Source organism: Argentina anserina, chromosome 3, assembly GCF_933775445.1.
Source record: "Argentina anserina chromosome 3, drPotAnse1.1, whole genome shotgun sequence".
NCBI lineage: Eukaryota > Viridiplantae > Streptophyta > Magnoliopsida > Rosales > Rosaceae > Argentina > Argentina anserina.
Genome location: NC_065874.1, coordinates 1,392,634 through 1,411,194, shown reverse-complemented (window position 1 = coordinate 1,411,194; position 18,561 = coordinate 1,392,634). Strand labels below are relative to the sequence as shown.

Genomic DNA, 18,561 nt, shown 5'->3' with positions numbered 1-18,561 from the left:
GTCTCGTTGTATATTTATGTTATTGTGTACGAGAAGTATATAGTATATATGGTGGAACAATGTAGAGGCAATGTCTAAGATGGGTGAAGGGCATGTTATTGATCGATGGACTTTGAAATCAATTAAAATGTACCAAAAACAGGACTTGCTCCTGTTTATATGGCTTAGTATAATCAAATTTAAGTATCTATATATAGGTTTGAGATTGGTAAAATGGAGTTGAGAGATGGGTTGGACCTGCTCTTTCTGTTTCTGGTCCTAACTTCGCAATTTTCTTGATTCAATTCATTTCTGACTAAAAACAAAGACATGCATAATTTCATACGTCTGTTTTGTTCCTTAATCTGATGACATCACTACTCAATTAGTTTTCAAGTCTAACTTTATGCAATTAATAAAATGTTCAACAAACATCGATCATAGTCGTGAGTCGTGATCGAGCATAAGAGGATAATTAATTAGACAGGAGCGAGCGAGAGTGAGATCCCCAGGTTAGGTTGCCTTGAAAGAACAAACATGCATGAATATATATATATATATATATCAGGAACAGTTGCATTCTTGTAGCCGGTGAAGAAAGTTGGATGGTTAAGTAACTTGCCCTGTAGATATCATTTAATTAACATACGTACGCATACTTAATCAAAATTAATATCAAACTATCAAGAATAGTCACATACAACAGAAAAGATGTGGGCTAAGAGACAGTTAAGAAATCATTAAAGAATGGGGAACAAGACGAGACAGTATCATCATTTTTGTTAACGATTTAGCCAAGTCAAAATTTGTGAGACACCCCTGCCTTGTCCTATAGTCGAACTGTCGAAGGGTCGATCAATGTTGCTTTCATCTAAGAATTAGATGGGAAGTCGGCCAATACGTACAATTTTTCTAATCAGCTTAATTGGATCAAAATATAAAACCACATAATTAGTACTTATATATATATCGACTTTAATTTGAGATTAATTAAGTAATGAGTGCATGCAAGATCATTAAAATAATTTTTTACTATCAGATTGTGTTTGTTCGTACATACCAAGTTACCTACATCGATTTATGAAACGAACGATATCTATTTGACCTATATTTGCTACTCTACAATACATCTGTTTTCCGTGACGTTAATTAGTCATATACTACTGGGTTTATGTAATTCATTTCCAATTGAAATTAGAGAAGTGATCGATGGCCAGATGGCCTAGGTATTTGGTTTCTCTTGTGTGAAATGGAGAAAATATGGTTTACAACTTTACATTGTGTTGATGCTAATTACCTAGCTAACTGATCAATCGAAACTTATATCTCAAACTTCGCCACCTTACATTCGGTATCTTGTGTAAACTCCAGTAATCAAATTCAAACAAATAAAAGATGGAGTGAGAGAGGAATATCTGTTGAGCATCGAAAACCCCAAGATCACGCAAGAAAGGAGAAAAACTATAGTCTAGTTCATTCTATACATTAGTTCCTCACAAGTCACAAGTGCTTAAATTAAGCAAGTTTCTTTTCAACAATTAATATAAATAAGATTTGGTCAAGTAATATCCAATTGACCATTAACAAACATATATATTATTCAAGGGACTGAATTATCATTGACGTATCTTAGTTAGGACTTCTCTTGATTTCATAATTAATTCAACTATTGTGGACAATATTAGTGATGCAATACCTGCACCTAATCTTGTAATTTATCAGAAAATTTAAGTATCTTATATGTGTAAATCGTAGCCGCCATGGCTGATATAGGACTTTTGTTCCTGGGAGAATCCTTTCAGATCGTTCACGCGTTTGTAGAAGTCAATTCCGGCGGGAGAAGACCTTGGTTTAAGCACGATTGGGCTCATTGCTTAAACCCTTGTTTCATATCGTCCAATTTTCATTTGTCTGGCCCATTCTAATATCACTGGGCTAGCAGGGGATTGGCCTTTTCAATAGCACGCCGGATCTAGATGTTCTAAAGGGTTATTTATAGATTAGGGTAATTTCCTAGTTCAACAAACAAAATTTGATATCCTAGATCCCTATGGAAGATGCATTGAAGTGAATATAGGATTTTTGAATCATAGTGCAGATGCAATCCAGTTTTCATATTCAAGGTTTTCACCCACAATCATTACATCAAACTCATACCGAGGCTAGGAAAGAATCCAACAGCTACCAATCCATTATATTGCTCCTTCATTTTACTTCTTTTAGGCGACTATTACATAATGCTTGAACGTCCGAACATTCTCAGATGAGTTCTTTAAACAATGCATCAGGCCCGGACCTGAGGTGAGGCTGCAACAACGGCCGCCTCATCCCCCAAAATCTTGCCCAATTTTTATTTTGTTTTTTATGATATACATGAATACATATATATGCAATATGTTAAAGATAGTCACTCATCCTCCTCCTCCAATTAAGTCCGGAAATTTAGTCATTAAATGTAGATTGCTAATCACAGAGATCTTGTATAGTTATTATGCAAATCATGTGAATCTTGTAATTACATGCTCGCATTATAAAACTCAACTGTAATATTCATTTAATATAAGAAGAGTCATATTATATATGGTATTCGAGTTTTCTAAATAATTTTAACTCTCTCTCCCAATGTAATTGATTATTGATACATAGAAATAATTATTAAGACTTTTGAATTTAAATGAATGATTAATTCAATACTAAATTATTTATAAGTTTTTTTGTACTAAAGCACGAGGGCGCCATTTTTTTTATCCCGGTTCAAGTATTGAAATCTGAGGTGCGGCCATGCAATGCATCAGTAGGAATGTAGGATGAATCCTCGTTCAACAGAAAATGCCTCAAGAATAAGGACAAGAAATAGTTCCTTCTTCTCGTCTATAAAACTGCTGCAACTTGGACCTAACAGAAAGGCAACAGAGTTTAGAGGGCTAGTTACTATCAACAAACGATGTCATGAAGTGTAAAGGAACCGAGGGAAGTTTCATGTTTTGAACCATTATCCAGTTTGGATAGCCAAAACCTTTCTTCTTGGCTGGTATAACATCTTGTTCAAAAGTAGTATCATCTCTTTCCACTGTGAATTGCATTTGCACTGTTCTATCAACCACAGTATCATCCAAGTTCCAAAGAGTAAAGTTGGATGAATTGGACCCGTTTCTTCTTCATGGGACCATGAATGACATAGACAAGCCACCAACAACAACCGGCTTTAGCGCAGCCTTCACATGGTGGCACTGTTCAAGTGCTCATCCACTTGTAAATGCTCCAAACCAGATCGAATGAACAAATAGTAAATCCAAAAATCCAATCTTTCTAGCCAAATTTCTCAGCTTCATTGGTAAAATTCCCAGTTCATGGTTCATAACTTCATATTGATAAGCTTGCTGTGGAGGCAAAGATGGGAAACGCAAGCAACTGATTTAGTTGATTCCAATAATGGCCTACTACAGCTCCAACTACTATGAAACTGGTAATAGTGATCAGGGTGAGTATTACTTAACCTCTTATGCTCATAATCCTGATGATTCTGCACCAATTTCATATTCTAACTATGAAGATCCCAGCTTTCAGAACTTGCTTGAATATCAATATCCAAACCCAACTCTATGTCATCATGCCAATCACTACTCTACCTCTGCTTACAGCAACCCAATTTCGATTCAATATGACCCCCAAAAATTCTATGAACAGAGCTACGACACTGGTGTGACTCAGTTCTTGATATCTTACTCTGTTTCCCCTGAGTTTAACGAGCCTGAAATTGATGATTATGACGAATATGATCCCACGCCTTATGGCGGTGGATACAACATTGTTGCACAGTATGGCAGACCCCTTCCACATTCAAATGAAACTTGTTATCCTAAAGGCGGTTCCTCCTCTCCTCCTGATCTAAAACCCCCCAATCTCGTTGGTGCCATTGTTCCAGTTAGTGTTGGTGGTAATGAAGCAATAGCTGATGATGAGCAAGCAGCAAAGCCCATCAAAGACATTAGCCTACCAGTACAGTTGGTTAATGAAGAAAAGCAGCAACAGAAGAGTGAGGAGCAGGCAGTAGATGATGGTAGGCAGGTACTTGCAATAGAAAATGGGGATGACACTAAAAGTCCGGGAGAGACTAATCAAGGTGAGGTATACAGTTCAGGGTTTGGAAGTGGGAGAGGGTTATATGATCAAGTGCCTAGTGGGTATGGATTGGAAGCCATGGACATTTGTGAGAGTCTATTTGGGTACTGGCCTTGCCTATCTCGCGATTTGAAGAGATCAAATTGCGAGTCAGTCAATAGCCAAAGATTTTCGTATGAAGAAAGGTATGAAGATCCATGGAAAGGAACTGCAGATTATCTGTTTGGGAGCTCAAATCCATATGGAGAAAGAACTACTTATCATGAGTATGAAGGCTACCGAAGATGATTAAATATCCACAGCTTATTTGGACACATTTTTTCTTTTCTGAATAAGGGAGCATTTCTGGGCATTAATTTTTTATGTAACTTGAATAATTGTGTTGGTGATATTCTTTTCCTAAGAAACATTCTTTTCTAAGTGCTTCTAATGGATTGTTGATATTGATTGCATTTTCTTAGATTTGATAATGACAATGCTTTAGGCATGGTTGTTACTTGATTGTAATACTGCCTCAAACCTTCCAATGAATCAACATCAATACATCATCTTGCTTATGAAATAATTGTAATTATGTGGAAAATTGGAAACTATAATTTTGCAAGCAGCATAGGTGTGGCAGAAAGGCTCTTCAACAAGCTCACTTTTGAATTATAGATGCTTCATCTTATGAAATGATGAAATGATCTGATATCTTCCATGAAAATGTTATTTAAAAATATTGAAAGGTGGAAAAACATTTCAATTTACCCATTATAGTTCTCGGCAGCATAAATGTCGCATCTTCATAGCACAATAACCAAACATAAAAATAGTTTCGGACTGTCACGTAATCTGATTTGATTTGAATTAGTGGTATCTACTATACATATTAGCGGCGATAATACCACCAAGTAACTTCAATTTCTACGTATTTATGATTTGTTATTGAATGGAACTCGTGATGACCCTAATACCATGAGTAACTTCAATTTCAATGTTTTTTATTTAGAGGTGGCAAATTGGCCCAAAAGCCCGAGCCCGTTTTTAGTCCGGTACGGCCCAAGCATGATAAATTCATGGGCCAGCTCGTTAAACACGTAATTTTAAATTATTTATATAAATATTTAAATAATCATCATTATTAGACTTAAATATTAGACTTTTTATATTAAAATCTCTTAATTATTTCATTATTTTAATTATAATATTTTATAAATATTATCAAATTAGTGAAGAAAATGTCATTGTTTTGACATACGTAATGTTTTAGAAATAAAATTATGAAATGTGTTATAATATTTTATTTATTTTACTATTCTAAATAGTTATATAAAACAAATATTCTAAGTACATAATATTTTTTATTTTAATTGTGTCATATAATACTAATGGGCCGGGCCGATCTACTTTCATGTCGGGCCGGACCGGACTTACTATTTAAGCAAATGGACTGGCCCGATCTCGATACGATAAATCAATGAGCCGGCCCGAGCACAGTTTTAGACCGCTTAAAATAGGCCGGCCCGTTTTCCACCTCTAGTTTTTATGATTCACACTTTGAAATTATTTTGGACCAAAAGACAAGACTTGAGCTAATCAAGCATTTAAATTTGTTTTCATCATAGTTATGAGTAAATTGTGGACCTTTTTTTTTTGAATCAAAAGGTCAACTAAATATATTCAGTAAGTAGAATCAAGTTAACACACCTCTAAGGGCCGACAGAAAGAGCTATCTCTTGACTCTATCCTAAAGTCTAGACAAAATTAGCCAATATGACCATGACTCACCTACATTTTCAACACTGTTTATAACGCTTTAAATAACAAGCCTAAACTAATGTAGAAAAAAATTAAAAGGTATCAACCACACGAACTTAGACTTACCCTCGTATATTAAAAAATCTACTCTCCATAAGGAGAGATAGGAGTACATACCCTTGTATGATGCACCTCCTCCATATGAATCACATAACCATTGTGATCCCCATTAGAATCAGCAACCAAAATAGTCACAGACTCCACCGGTCCCACATGCTCCAAATATGACTTAGATGCATGTGTCACAGTTTTCTTCTTCTTTATTACCCTCTTTTGTGTATGAACTTTCTTCTCGGTATCTTCAGAAGGCCCCAACTTCAATTCCCTTGCAGCCTTGAGTTTGTTTGCACTACCCTTAGGACGACTAGGTTTACGTTTTATCTTAGGAGACACCCACAACTTGCCATCATTATGCTGCACAACAATGGCCATATTCTCTTCAACCGAAATAACATTGGATTTAATATATTTCTTCCTTGGGCGTTGGAGTTGAGTTGTGGCTAACCTCTTATAATGATTCACCAAGGCATGAGTTGGAGCCACCGACTTGAAGTAGTATGACCAACACAATCCAAATGAAATGGAGAATCACTAAAGGGATTTGTTTCCACCCTCTTACCACTCGACTCCACCGATGGCTTAGCATAGTACACCTCTAATGCCATAGACTCGCTCGGTACGACATCAAATAAACCAACAATCGCCAGCCCTGCATCCATGGCGACCATTGGCAGACTCATCTCCAACCCTTTCGCCAAAATCCTAGACACGTCTTCCCCTGATCTTGACCAAGTCAGAGAAGATCCAAAAGCAAGAGATAGCCCAGCCAAGTCAAGAGACAAACCTTGAAGCATATATGTTTATTCATGCACGAGGAATTCATCACAACCCAATGCATCATGTTGAAAAAGCTCACAAGCTCTATAAAATCCCTTGATTTTCTCAAACACAAGCGACAACTCGATATTCAGAGAATCAAAAGCTTTGAACAACATCCATATACAAATATGATCCTGCACATCAAACTGAATCTTAACATGTTGCAACACCGTCCGACGATTCATAGCAGAAAAATCCGATTGCACCACCAACCCTAAAGATTCACCAATGTAGTACAACACCTTCTTGTAACTGAGGTTGGCCGGAACACCATGAATTGCTACCCGGGTAACCAGTTCGAACAAACTTTCTCCACTGGGGTAATACCACCATACTTATTCAGAACTAGCATAATGTTACGAACTTACGATAATACCACAGACCCCCGTTGAAAACTCAATCCCAAACCGCCATATTGTCAAATTGGAATAGAAACCGATCACCCTTGTTGTGAACCGCAAGGCCACGACGGAGTCCCTAGATTGCCGGCATCATTCCCTTGATGCCAGCTAGTTTCAGACCAAGCAATCGTCCGACAAGATAAGAGTACATGTTAGATGCCGCAGCCTGACCTCGCTGCCCAAGAACCGCCCGAGTCGAACCTGACGAACGAACAGAGGAGGAGCCACTCCCACGGACAGAGGCACTGCCACGGGAAGGAGATTGGATCTGATCTGTCATTACAGAGGAGATTTGAGATTTGGTTGAGCTTCTCACGCAAAAAAAACCTAGCGGCTAGGGAGAGAAGATGATAGTATTAGCTGATAATTTATATTTCCTGAGACTTGGTCAGCAATAAATTTTGGACTTCTTTAGTAACAATACCTTCTCATACTGCTGTAAGTCTGTAACAAGAAAACTGAAGAAATAATTACCTTCTGAATTAAAAAGATAAAATGAATTACCTTCTCATCGTAGTTTCCGAAATAAAAACCTTAACATCGAAACCTAGAACATCGAAAACCTCAGACACTCGACACTCATCTTCAAAATGTCTCTGACACCAGGATCTTTGTTCACACTCTCTCTCCTCCTCCTCCTCCTCCTCCATCTTCATCCTTCCACAGCCACCTCATCACTCCACAGCCTTCTCCAAAGCCATGGCCTCCCCGGCGGCCTCTTCCCCAACACCGTCAAGTCCTACAACCTCGACCCGATGGGCCGCCTGGAGGTCCATCTGGACTCTTCTTGCATGGCCAAGTTTGAGAACCGGGTCTACTTCGACAACACAGTCAGAGCCAATCTCAGCTTTGGAGGGCTTAAAGGCTTGGAGGGTCTGATCCAAGAAGAGCTCTTTCTGTGGTTACCGGTCAAAGGAATCTCAGTTTCTGATCCATCTTCTGGGTTGATTCTGTTTGATATTGGTGTTGCCCATAAGCAGCTTTCTCTTTCTCTCTTTGAAGACCCTCCTCTTTGTAACCCTCAAGGTAACTCCAAATTTACAATCTCTGTTCCCCAATTTGGATAGATTGGTGTTCTTGATTTGGATTAGAGTGTGATAGAATTGAAATTGATGCAGGGGTTTCAGTGAATGAGGATGTGGTGATGAAAACTGAATTTGAGGCGCAAAGATGAGTGATCGTCGCTCTGTTTCGTTGACAGATAATTTTCTGGCTCTTATTATCGTGTGGTTGTTTTTGCAGTAAACTGAATGTTAATGTTGATAGAAACTAATAGGGTTGTAAAAAGTAAGAAGATTTGGAATCAAATGATAGAACTTTGGAGTTCTGTTCCTTATGTTGGTTGTGGTAGTTGGTTGTGATACTAGGTCTCATATATTATGTGTGGCTTTTGCTTGAATACTTGTGGTTTTCAGTGCAAGCATGGAACTTGGATTCCATTAGTATTTGGTTTCAAGTCTGCGGCTAAGGATGCTGCAAGAATTCTTGATTTCGACGGGAGTATGGGAGCAGAAAACTAAAATTCAGACCAGAGATGAGGATCGTTTCAAATTTTCAATGACAGATAATCTTAGAATTTTGTTTTTGTGGTGTGTTTTCTTGTAGTAAGAAAAATAAGGGTTAATGTTTGTAGAAGCTGTTAGTGTTGTATAAAAGGAATACCGAGTATTGTATTTGGAATCAAATGATAGACTCTTGGGAGTTCCTTCTCTTAAGATGGTTGTGAGTATTTGCTTGTGATTTTAATTCTAGTTTATCTCTAAAGAGCATGACATTGGCCACCCCAACTTTCGTTGTCTTTGAATATAAAATCAACAGGTTTGAGGTTCAACCAACATAGTCTTCTGACTCATTGATAATGAAAATTAAAGTAGTTTGGTTTATGCAGCTACTATGTCTTTGCTTGGAGCTGTAATCTATGCAATTCTTCATTACTTTCCCATTTCTTTGAGTTTTACATTCATCTAATTAAGTAATACATAATATTGTCACCGTGATTTTTATATGTCACTAACACTATGATTGAGCAGTAAGCAACGTCAATCTGATATCTGTTACTTTGATTAATGTAAAACGAATGTGTGTACTGTTATATCAACCCGGCCTGATTTCGCTCAACTGCAAGTTTGACACATTGGAGTCTCTGAAGTCATTGTAACTTGTATAAACTTTGTATGATCTATTCATTACACCAGGTATCTAATATCAAGTATGTTCATTTATGACCTTACTGCACTTCGAGTTAGCATTAAGTTTAAGTTATAACCATAAAATAGGTAGTGTTTTTTTTTAGTGAAACTACCATGGCTTTGTCACAATTATCTCAAGCTCCTGGATACTTGCATCATATATGCAATCAAGGGCTTTGAGTACTTGCATCTTTAATAGCCGGTACTATGTTAGTTGTGCGAGGAACCTGTCACTGAGCTTCTGGCTTCTCCTCAACATGCAGGTTTGAACAATATTTCATCCTTGTTATGTTTTCTTGTACCAATCCTGCTTCATCCATTGCCTCTTTTATCAGTACTGAGGTATAATCAAGTATAATGATATTTTTTGTTCACTTGTACTTTGATTTGGTGGAGGGAAAAGTACTTTGATTTGGTTGTACTTTTGGCTTCTCCTCAACGTGCAGGTTTGAACAATATATCATCCTTGTTATGTTTTCTTGTACCAATCCTGCTTCATTCATTGCCTCTTTTATCAGTACTGAGGTATAAGTATTAAGTATAACGATTCTTTCCGTTCATTTTTACTTTGATTTGGTGCAAGGAAAAGTAATCAAGTTTTATATATGTCAATGTTAACCAAAGTAAAACAATTAACACGGTTTTCCATTTTCTTAACCAAGGTATAACATTAGGGCTGGCATATCCCAACCAAACACAGATACCAAGTATTTAATGCTTTAATATGAACTTGAAAAGAGATGTGTAATACTTCTTTATGGTACTTCATTACTTCCATTAGCTCTAGCTATATGCCGTTAATGATGTCCAGCATCAGTTCCCTGGTTTGCTCGACTGCAAGCGCATCGCAATGGAATCCCTGAAATCAATAAGATCGATGTTAACTTTGCATTATTAATCAAGTTTATACTGTTTTATCAAGCTATATTCTATACTGTGCAGAGCTCACTTCGACTTGGCATTTAGCTATTAAGAAATAAACCACAGAAGAGTACTCGGTTTGGAGTTTTTCTCAGTACTTACTATAACACATGATGAGACCATCATTGCTCCACTGGAGGTAGTGACACTGGTATCAGTGAGTTCAAAGCCAAACTCAGTCATGGCCTCCATCAGTTTGGTGAATCCGCCTCTTTTCTTCGCAAAGACCGCCTTTATCCAAAGTTTGTTCCCATCAATTTGAGTCACATTAACCTCTGCCTGCAAATCAAATCACTAGTAATTAACATTAACTAGGTAGAAGAGTATTCGTGTTCCAATATTCAGACCATTAGTACCTGAATCCCACAGTTCTTCATCTTTTCTGCAGCATCAACTTCTTCTTTCCTCGACTTTGGCTCCGGTACCTCCAGGGAAGACAATGCTTCCAACTCAAAGAGCTGGTACTGGAGCATGTTCACATTCTTCTGCAGCTCATGAATATAAGTGATCGAGTCATCTATGATAGTCGCTTTATTCATCTGAAACAAGCAAAAACTTAAGTCAGGATCTATAATATTTTTCTAGTGCAATTAAGTAAAAAGCTTTTGAGTACTTGCATTTGTGATAATAGGGACTAATGATCGTAGCTTGAGGAGCCTGTCACTTAGCTTCGCCCTTCTCTTCCTTTCGGCATTGAGGTTCTTGGATGTGTACTTGGAATCATCTTTTTCGTCGTTGTATCTCCGGTGACCCATCCTTCCTCCTCCGCCGCTGCCTTCTTGATCAGGGCTCAAGTATAGCTCATCCAAGGCAGAGCCTTCAAATTCCATATCGATCAGGTAATGATCAACAAACATTTTACAAAGTGGGAGTGTATTTGCCTACTTGGGGCACTTCTTCATATAAGTTCTGCTCACAAGGATTTCATGCCATTTTGTGTTATGAAGAAGAAGGCAAAGAAAGGGAAGAAATTGGATGCTGCAGCTGTGAAAAATCAAAGGCGGCACAATTCATACTTTATAGACTAACTAACTAGAGACAGAAGAATTTATATTTGTTATTTCTACTAGATTAAGAGTGGTAATAAGCTAATAATCTACATTGTGCATGTTGTTCATGTCATGGTCTTTGGTCTTGTTGACTGAAAAATGAATCAAAAGAATGAAGGTGCCTCTGACATATTCTCTTCCTGTAGGCAGTTCCTGCTATTTGATTCTAAGATATAAACTTCTAACAGAATTATGTACATATCTAACTACTACATATAGATCACTATGTTCAGAAGTTGTACAATGAACTCTTATGTACCAAGGTACAGAGAACGATAGTGCTCCAAAGTCCTCTTATGTATCAATTTCTAGTGTCGATACCGCATTGTATTTCATTACCATTCTATAAACAAAAGAATTTATACGCACCGTGTGTAAGTGAATCAATAATTAATAGGTAATTTATTTATTTTTTTTGAGAAAAATAATATAATATTTTCTCTTCATATATAATATCTAATTAGTATATTAGCACAAGTGCATGTCTCTACTCTCCAATTTTTTTCTCTAAAGCAGAGTCGGTGCGGCTACTCTCAAGACTTGATTAATAAGATCATAGAATATAAATAGAGCACATAGAGCCTAAACTCTAAACATGCACCAGTTAATAAAAATAACTTCATTTTAAGAAATTAACAAAAACGGTTGGGCCCAACAATAATTACCTTCGGCCCAAGCCCAGTCCACAATATCTACCGTCACTTCTTTTTTGGTTAGAAATCTACCGTCACTTCTACTCCCACCTTTACACTCACTAGTCATTACTCTCATCACTCTTTCATCTTAAACCCAAAACCCCAGCCTCCTCCACAAAACGATGTCGTTTGCTCGTCTCCTCCGCCGCGCATTTTCCACAACCACCACCACTACCACCCTGCCCAAACCCACAGCCGCCGTTAAGAGCATCAGAGCCATCTCCCAAGACCTCTACACGGAGAACAACCTCAAACTCCTCGTCAAAAAGTTCAAAGAGTCTTCCGAGATCTACCGCTTCCGAACCAAATCCCCCGTTTACGAAGAAACCGTCCGCCGCCTCGCCACCGCCAAGCGCTTCGAAGCCATCGAAGAGATCCTCGAGCACCAGAAGAAGTACCCGGACTTCTCCGAGGAGGGTTTCACGGTCCGAATACTTTCCCTTTATGGAAAGGCCGGGATGTTCGACAATGCCAAGAAGGTGTTCGACGAAATGCCTGAGAGAAACTGCGCGCGCACAGTACTGTCCTTCAACGCGCTTATGGGCGCGTGCGTGAGCTGTAAGAAGTTTGAGATGGTGGGGAAGATTTTCGAGGAGGTGATGAGGGAGTTGTCTGTTGAGCCGGATGTGGTGTCTTACAATATTTTGATCAAGGCGTTTTGCGAGATGGGGAAGTTCGATGATGCGGTTGCGGTGATTGAGACGATGGAGGAGAAGGGTGCGGTGCCGGATGTGATCACGTTTAATACGTTGTTGGATTGCTTGTATGGGAATCAGCGGTTTTCGGAGGCCGAGAAGATATGGGGTCAGATGGTGGAGAAGAATGTGGTTCCTGTTATTAGGAGCTACAATGCCAGGTTGATGGGGTTGGCTTTAGAGAAAAGGAGTCAAGAAGCGGCTCAATTGTTTGAAGAGTTGAAGAACATTGGATTGAAACCTGATGTGTTCAGCTTCAATGCGTTGATCAAGGGGTCTGTGAATGAGGGGAACTTGGATGAAGCTAAGCGGTGGTATGGTGAGATAGAGAAGAGCGGCTGCCGACCGGCCAGATGGACTTTCGGGACGCTTGTTCCCTTTGTTTGTGAGAAGGGTGATATGGAGTATGCTTTTGAGCTTTGCAAGGATATTTTCAAAAGCCGCCGCGTTGTGAGTGCCACACTGTTGCAGCCTGTTGTGAATGGTCTGGTTAAGGCCTCCATGATTGAGCAGGCAAAGGAACTTGTCAGGCTTGGAAACACTAATTCCTACAAGCGTTTTGACTTGAAGTTGCCTTCAGATGAATAGGGACCTTTCTTTTCTTTCTGCTTCTCTTTTATGTGTTGCATTTCAATCTGGTTTTGAAGCTCAAAATGGAGGGTGAGCGTGGAACTCTTTTATAGTGAGAGTCTGATCAATCTTCAGTTTTCATTTTAGTTGTTTTAAATAAGCATTCTTAGTAACAATCCAATTTCTACAATGGCTAGTTTATTCTCATTCAGTTTACTACTAAGAGTGTCTCAAACATAAAATTACAGTACAATGCATCTTATGCTTCTTGTTGGTCTCGACCACCATTGTGATCCGACTCCAGTAGCTTAGTACATTGATACAGTTTCATACAACATTGATTTCATATACTCTTTAAGCGATGGAAGGCATTGGTTGTCATCGTAGCTATACATCAAGGGGACCATTCTTGCAAGATTAAGGGAAGCCGAAGTAATTGTTGCTGGAAATGGATGAGAAGAGAGCAGTTGTCTGTTCAGTTTCTTCCATTCATCTGAAATCATATTAATGGTCTTTTCTCGTGCCTCCTCAATGGAACAGCCTTCATGTTCCTCTATGTAGCACCTCACATACGACCCATCGTTCCCATCCTGGTTCTCATTTTTGGCACTTCCCAAATCATCCCAAAGTCGAAGAATTGCCGCTGACGACGATATAATGGCTGGAGTTCCATTCAGCAACTCGACACTCTGTTCGGTTATATTTTGACCCAAGAGAAAAAACATGTGGACTAGAACCACATTTACCCCCGTAGAAACAATGCCATTCTTCAGGTACTCTTCTGACTTCGGCAGCTGCCCAGATGCAAACCATTTTGCTTCCACCAAAAACGCATTGCAGAGACTTGCCCACTGCAACAGAATGAATATTTTCCATGTAAACCTTCTAATCCAAGTACACGATATAAATGTGGTAGATTAGTCAGAGTTTGTATATATACCGTCATTTTCAGAGATTGTAAGGGGTTCCATCCATGCTTGTGATAGATCTTGCAGCTGAATTCGTTAGTCATATCATAGAGAGCCCGGAAGCATATCTTCATGCAATCTGGTAAGTGGTCTATAGCTGTGATTTCCCATCTGTACATATGTAAACTAGTTCTTTAGTTTGTTAATCAAGGATGAATTGCTAAGTGGTAACAAGTCTATATTAATTTTTTTCATTGACGGGTATGTACCTATTAACAGCTTCTGTGAAGAGAATGAGTTCATCAAGGGTTCCATAAACATCAAAAATGTCATCTATCAAGTAGATAAAAGAGATGGGTTTTATGAGCTCAACCCTCTCCTCTGATAACTTCGGGTCTGATAGGCATGCCATGGACCAAATGTACCATTTCAGTGGTTGGTCTCTTGCAAGCTTCAGTTCCTTAGCTAATCCTAGCTCCTTCCACCATCTAAAACGTCAGAAACAAACACTTCACTAAACTACCTATCTACCATGTCTATTAAGGTATCAATATCCTAGCCTGATATGTCATTGTCAAACTTACTCGGATATTTGAACGATTTCATTCTGGTGCAGAGATTGGACTATATTGAAATCTGTTTTTGCCACTTCTTTTAGCAAATTTAACCATATGTTGGTGCCTTGAGATGTAATAAAAAAGTTCCTGGCCATGAATGAGGCCAAGCTTTTGTGATAAGGATTATCTAATGTGTTGCCAACGATTCTGGCTTGATGATAATCAAGATGTGACAGGGACGTCTTCAGCAGATGACCACTAAACTTTTCAGCTTCAACAAGTGTATCTTCCCCTTCTGTTCTTAGCTGTGAAGCTTCGTATAAGCTCATCAATCCCTTGATGTCTTCACCCAAATCAAGCTTAAACGTCCCTTTCCTTTCTTTGAAGTTGTTAAAAACATCTGTATATATCAAACACGTAGAACATATATATTATTATACTTGCTTTGAACTGTTTATGATAGAGATCTTCTTACGTATATGGTTTCGTGAACTAAAAGTATGTAGTTCGGTAGTGTACCCCCCAAAATTATACTTACCGTCAGGCACGAAGTAACCCTGCTGTCTCAGCAGTCGAAACCGAAGCGCAACCTCATGAAGATTATCATAAGCAGATACAATACTCATTTGCTTGTGCAGAATTTCGTCGATTTCTTGTTGAAAGTGGTAATCGATGCCTAGCCGTTGAATAGCATCGATCATATTCAAACCCTCGAGGGCATCTAGCTTTGCTACAGTTCTCAGCACATTCCTGAATAGTTCCAACTTCTGAAAGTGTTGGACAGAAATGTCATCCTGCATGGAAATTAACAGAGTCAGTTAACTATTAGCTAGTGACTAGCTAGCATCATTCAAAGTAAGGTACGTCAGACAAAGCTAGCTCCGAGAATTACCATGGTTCTACCATGCTTAGTTTCATAATTAATCAATTTTCTGGGAGTGCTAAAACTGGAAAGCAGACTAAAATCTTCGTGGATGCCCCGTATTTGAAAATTCGGCGTCTTCTTAGGTGTAAGTTGTATGAGGTTAGAGCGGCTATTATGTGAGCTTCCTGGAGCAAGTTGGGGATTGAATGCTGTAAAGAAGGCTCCAGAAGACGATGCCATGTGATCTGCAGATATCAGCACGAAAGAAGATGATATCATTACGTACTTTCTCTCCTCTTGATCTTATTTCGGGAATTAAGAGCTTAAGATATTAAGTTATGGAAAAATGTTGAGCATTATATAGGACAATGGTTGCACGTGTTCATTCCTATACAGTACATGTGGGGCCGGTACTGTGCTAAGCCAATTTGTTTTTCACGGTCACTTTACATACAGAACATTTCAGATTTAGACGTCCGTACCGTTTGTATAGTGCGGATTCGGCGACTCGCAACGACTGCACCAACCAACACAGTCGGCCGGAGCTACAGCGCCGGCCTACGGCGGCCGAAATCTCCGTACGGTACCTAGAAATTTGAAATTTTGAGATTCCGGCTGACACAGACAAGAGCGCTGGAAGGAGGAGAGTGCGGTTGTGCTGATCGACGCTGTAGTTGCGCATCGCCAATGGCCGGAATCGTCGAATCTGCACCGTGTGGACATCTGCAGCCAAGAAGCTTTGTATATATATATATATATATATATATATATATATATATATATATATCAGTCCCTATCCAGAGTGAAGGTTCACTCTGAAGTTTCAGAGTGAAGTTCCAATTTTGGCACACTTTTCGGTCAAATTTTTTCACCATAAGTGATTCAATATTTAGATATGTTATTCAAGATCATCTCTATAAAGTTTCATCCAATTTGACAATGATTTGAGCTTTCAAAATTGAGATTTACACAAACGGTTCACGTTGAACAGTTTTAATTCATTCATTGATTTAATCTAATTTCAATACCTTAACGATGTCCGAATTAGATGAAATTTTGTAAAGATGATCTTGAATAGCATACCTAAATATTGAATCACTTATGGTGAAAAAATTTGACCGAAAAATGTGTCAAAATTGGAACTTCACTCTGGATATGGACTATATATATATATATATATATATATCTTCTCATATGCGGAGGTCCACACTAATGGTTTTAGTGTGGATTTCTATTTTTACACCACTTTTCGATCAAATTTCTTTGTTTTTACCGTTTAGTATCCATATAATATTGTGTAGATTATCTGCAAAATTTCAGACAAGTTGGTGATCATTAAGACTCTTAACATCGAAAAACAAATGGACGGACTGAATTCTGTCAAACATGATCCGTTCATGTTTTTAACAGAAAACATAATTTTGAGGGTCTTAACAATTACCAAATTGGCTGAAATTTTGCATAAATGATTTACACAATATTATCTATATACTAAACGGTGGAGATGATGAAATTGTTGCTTAACATTGATGGAGTTTTGACACCGATTTTATACAGACAACTGAATTATTCATCAACTGTTGCTTAACATTGGTCCATGATTAATTCAATTAAAATTGAAGTTCATTAAAACTTGTCGTGAACTGTGTATATAGAAAATAAACGGGTCGATCTTATCACTAATTCAAAGTAGAGGAGTGCTAGAGAGCCATAATATAGAGCCAAATCCGGCGCCGCAATCCTACATTATATGTCACATCACATTGCCACATCAACAATTAAAATTATAAAAATTTGATTGTAAATGAAAACACAATTATATCATTGTTAATCCAACAGTTCTAAATTATTATAAAAATATTTTTTTGTTCTTTTTATCATTTCTTCCTTTTTATCACAATAATACTTCTAAAATACAATTTAAAAAATTGAAATTTATGAAAATATGCTTGAAATATGTGTGTGCACGTGCGATATATATGCATATAATATATTTTCAAAAAAATATTTATTTTTAAATTTTAGACGATGTAAGGTAACTACAAGATTTATATTTAGATGAAAACTTTTGGTAAGATTGTTTTAGTTTTTTTTTTCTGAAAGAGAATATTCTTTTAGTTTTTTTCTAAAAGGAAATATTCTTTTGTTAGGGTATAATCGATTTAAGGGAATATGTAAAGTAACAAATGTTATTTTTCTTAAAATATATATATATCTTAATTAATACAATTATGTCGATGGTAATCTTTCTCGTGACAAATATGTCAAGATTCATGACTTTCTTATTTAACTAATTTACATTTATGATTAATTATTGACTATAATTAATTAATACAATTACCATATATATAGGCACCTCATACACACACACATACATATATATATATATATATATATATATATATATAGTTCATATCCAGAGTGAAGCTTCACTCTGGAATTTCAGAGTGAAGTTCCAATTTTGACACACTTTTCGGTCACATTTTTTCACCATAAGCGATTCAATATTTAGGTATGATATTTAAGATCATCTCTATAAAGTTTCATCTAATTCGGACATCGTTAAGGTATTGAAATTAGATTAAATCAATGAATGAATTAAAACTGTTCAACATGAACCGTTCGTGTAAATATCAATTTTAAAAGCTCAAACCATTGTCAAATTGGATGAAACTTTGTAGAGATGATCTTGAATAGCATATCTAAATATTGAATCGTTTATGGTGAAAAAATTTGACCGAAAAGTGTATCAAAATTAGAACTTCACTCTGAAATTCCACAGTGAAGCTTCACTCTAGATAGAGACTATATATATATATATATATATATATATATATATATATATTTTTTTTTTTTCGCCCGCGCACACATATACACATACATATCTATATATTTCAAACATACTTTGTATATATCGTATTTTTTATTACA

The 18,561-nt window shown here is 37.4% G+C and overlaps 5 protein-coding genes across 6 annotated transcripts; 3 read left to right on the top strand and 2 right to left on the bottom strand.

Moving 5' to 3' along the window:
• Nucleotides 1-3,178: 3,178 nt before the first annotated feature.
• On the top strand, nt 3,179-4,604 carry LOC126788272 (uncharacterized). 2 transcript variants are annotated; one of them, XR_007671347.1, is made up of 2 exons: nt 3,179-3,460; nt 3,621-3,759. XR_007671347.1 is itself a non-coding variant. In XM_050514245.1 (2 exons), the coding sequence occupies exons 1-2, from the start codon at nt 3,437-3,439 to the stop codon at nt 4,387-4,389; spliced, it is 747 nt and encodes a 248-aa protein (XP_050370202.1). In that variant the 5' UTR covers nt 3,179-3,436; the 3' UTR covers nt 4,390-4,604. The 2 variants fall into 2 exon arrangements, 1 of the variants encoding a protein (XP_050370202.1); XM_050514245.1 differs by having other exon boundaries at nt 3,667-4,604.
• A 3,116-nt stretch (nt 4,605-7,720) lies between these two features.
• On the top strand, nt 7,721-8,896 carry LOC126788003 (uncharacterized). Its single transcript, XM_050513947.1, has 2 exons — nt 7,721-8,207; nt 8,300-8,896. Exons 1-2 carry the CDS (start codon nt 7,772-7,774, stop codon nt 8,353-8,355), a joined length of 492 nt encoding a protein of 163 aa, XP_050369904.1. The 5' UTR covers nt 7,721-7,771; the 3' UTR covers nt 8,356-8,896.
• A 1,261-nt stretch (nt 8,897-10,157) lies between these two features.
• LOC126788878 (transcription factor DYT1-like) lies at nt 10,158-11,163 on the bottom strand. The gene is made up of 4 exons (XM_050514892.1): nt 10,909-11,163; nt 10,648-10,830; nt 10,394-10,570; nt 10,158-10,229 (listed from the first exon to the last, which is right to left on the bottom strand). Exons 1-4 carry the CDS (start codon nt 11,146-11,148, stop codon nt 10,158-10,160), a joined length of 672 nt encoding a protein of 223 aa, XP_050370849.1. The 5' UTR covers nt 11,149-11,163.
• A 956-nt stretch (nt 11,164-12,119) lies between these two features.
• Nucleotides 12,120-13,490, top strand: LOC126788319 (pentatricopeptide repeat-containing protein At3g13160, mitochondrial-like). The gene has a single exon (XM_050514295.1). It carries the CDS (start codon nt 12,158-12,160, stop codon nt 13,316-13,318), a length of 1,161 nt encoding a protein of 386 aa, XP_050370252.1. The 5' UTR covers nt 12,120-12,157; the 3' UTR covers nt 13,319-13,490.
• An 81-nt stretch (nt 13,491-13,571) lies between these two features.
• On the bottom strand, nt 13,572-15,870 carry LOC126787990 ((3S,6E)-nerolidol synthase 1). Its single transcript, XM_050513926.1, has 6 exons — nt 15,658-15,870; nt 15,304-15,559; nt 14,793-15,165; nt 14,478-14,696; nt 14,241-14,379; nt 13,572-14,151 (listed from the first exon to the last, which is right to left on the bottom strand). The coding sequence occupies exons 1-6, from the start codon at nt 15,868-15,870 to the stop codon at nt 13,609-13,611; spliced, it is 1,743 nt and encodes a 580-aa protein (XP_050369883.1). The 3' UTR covers nt 13,572-13,608.
• Nucleotides 15,871-18,561: the final 2,691 nt, after the last annotated feature.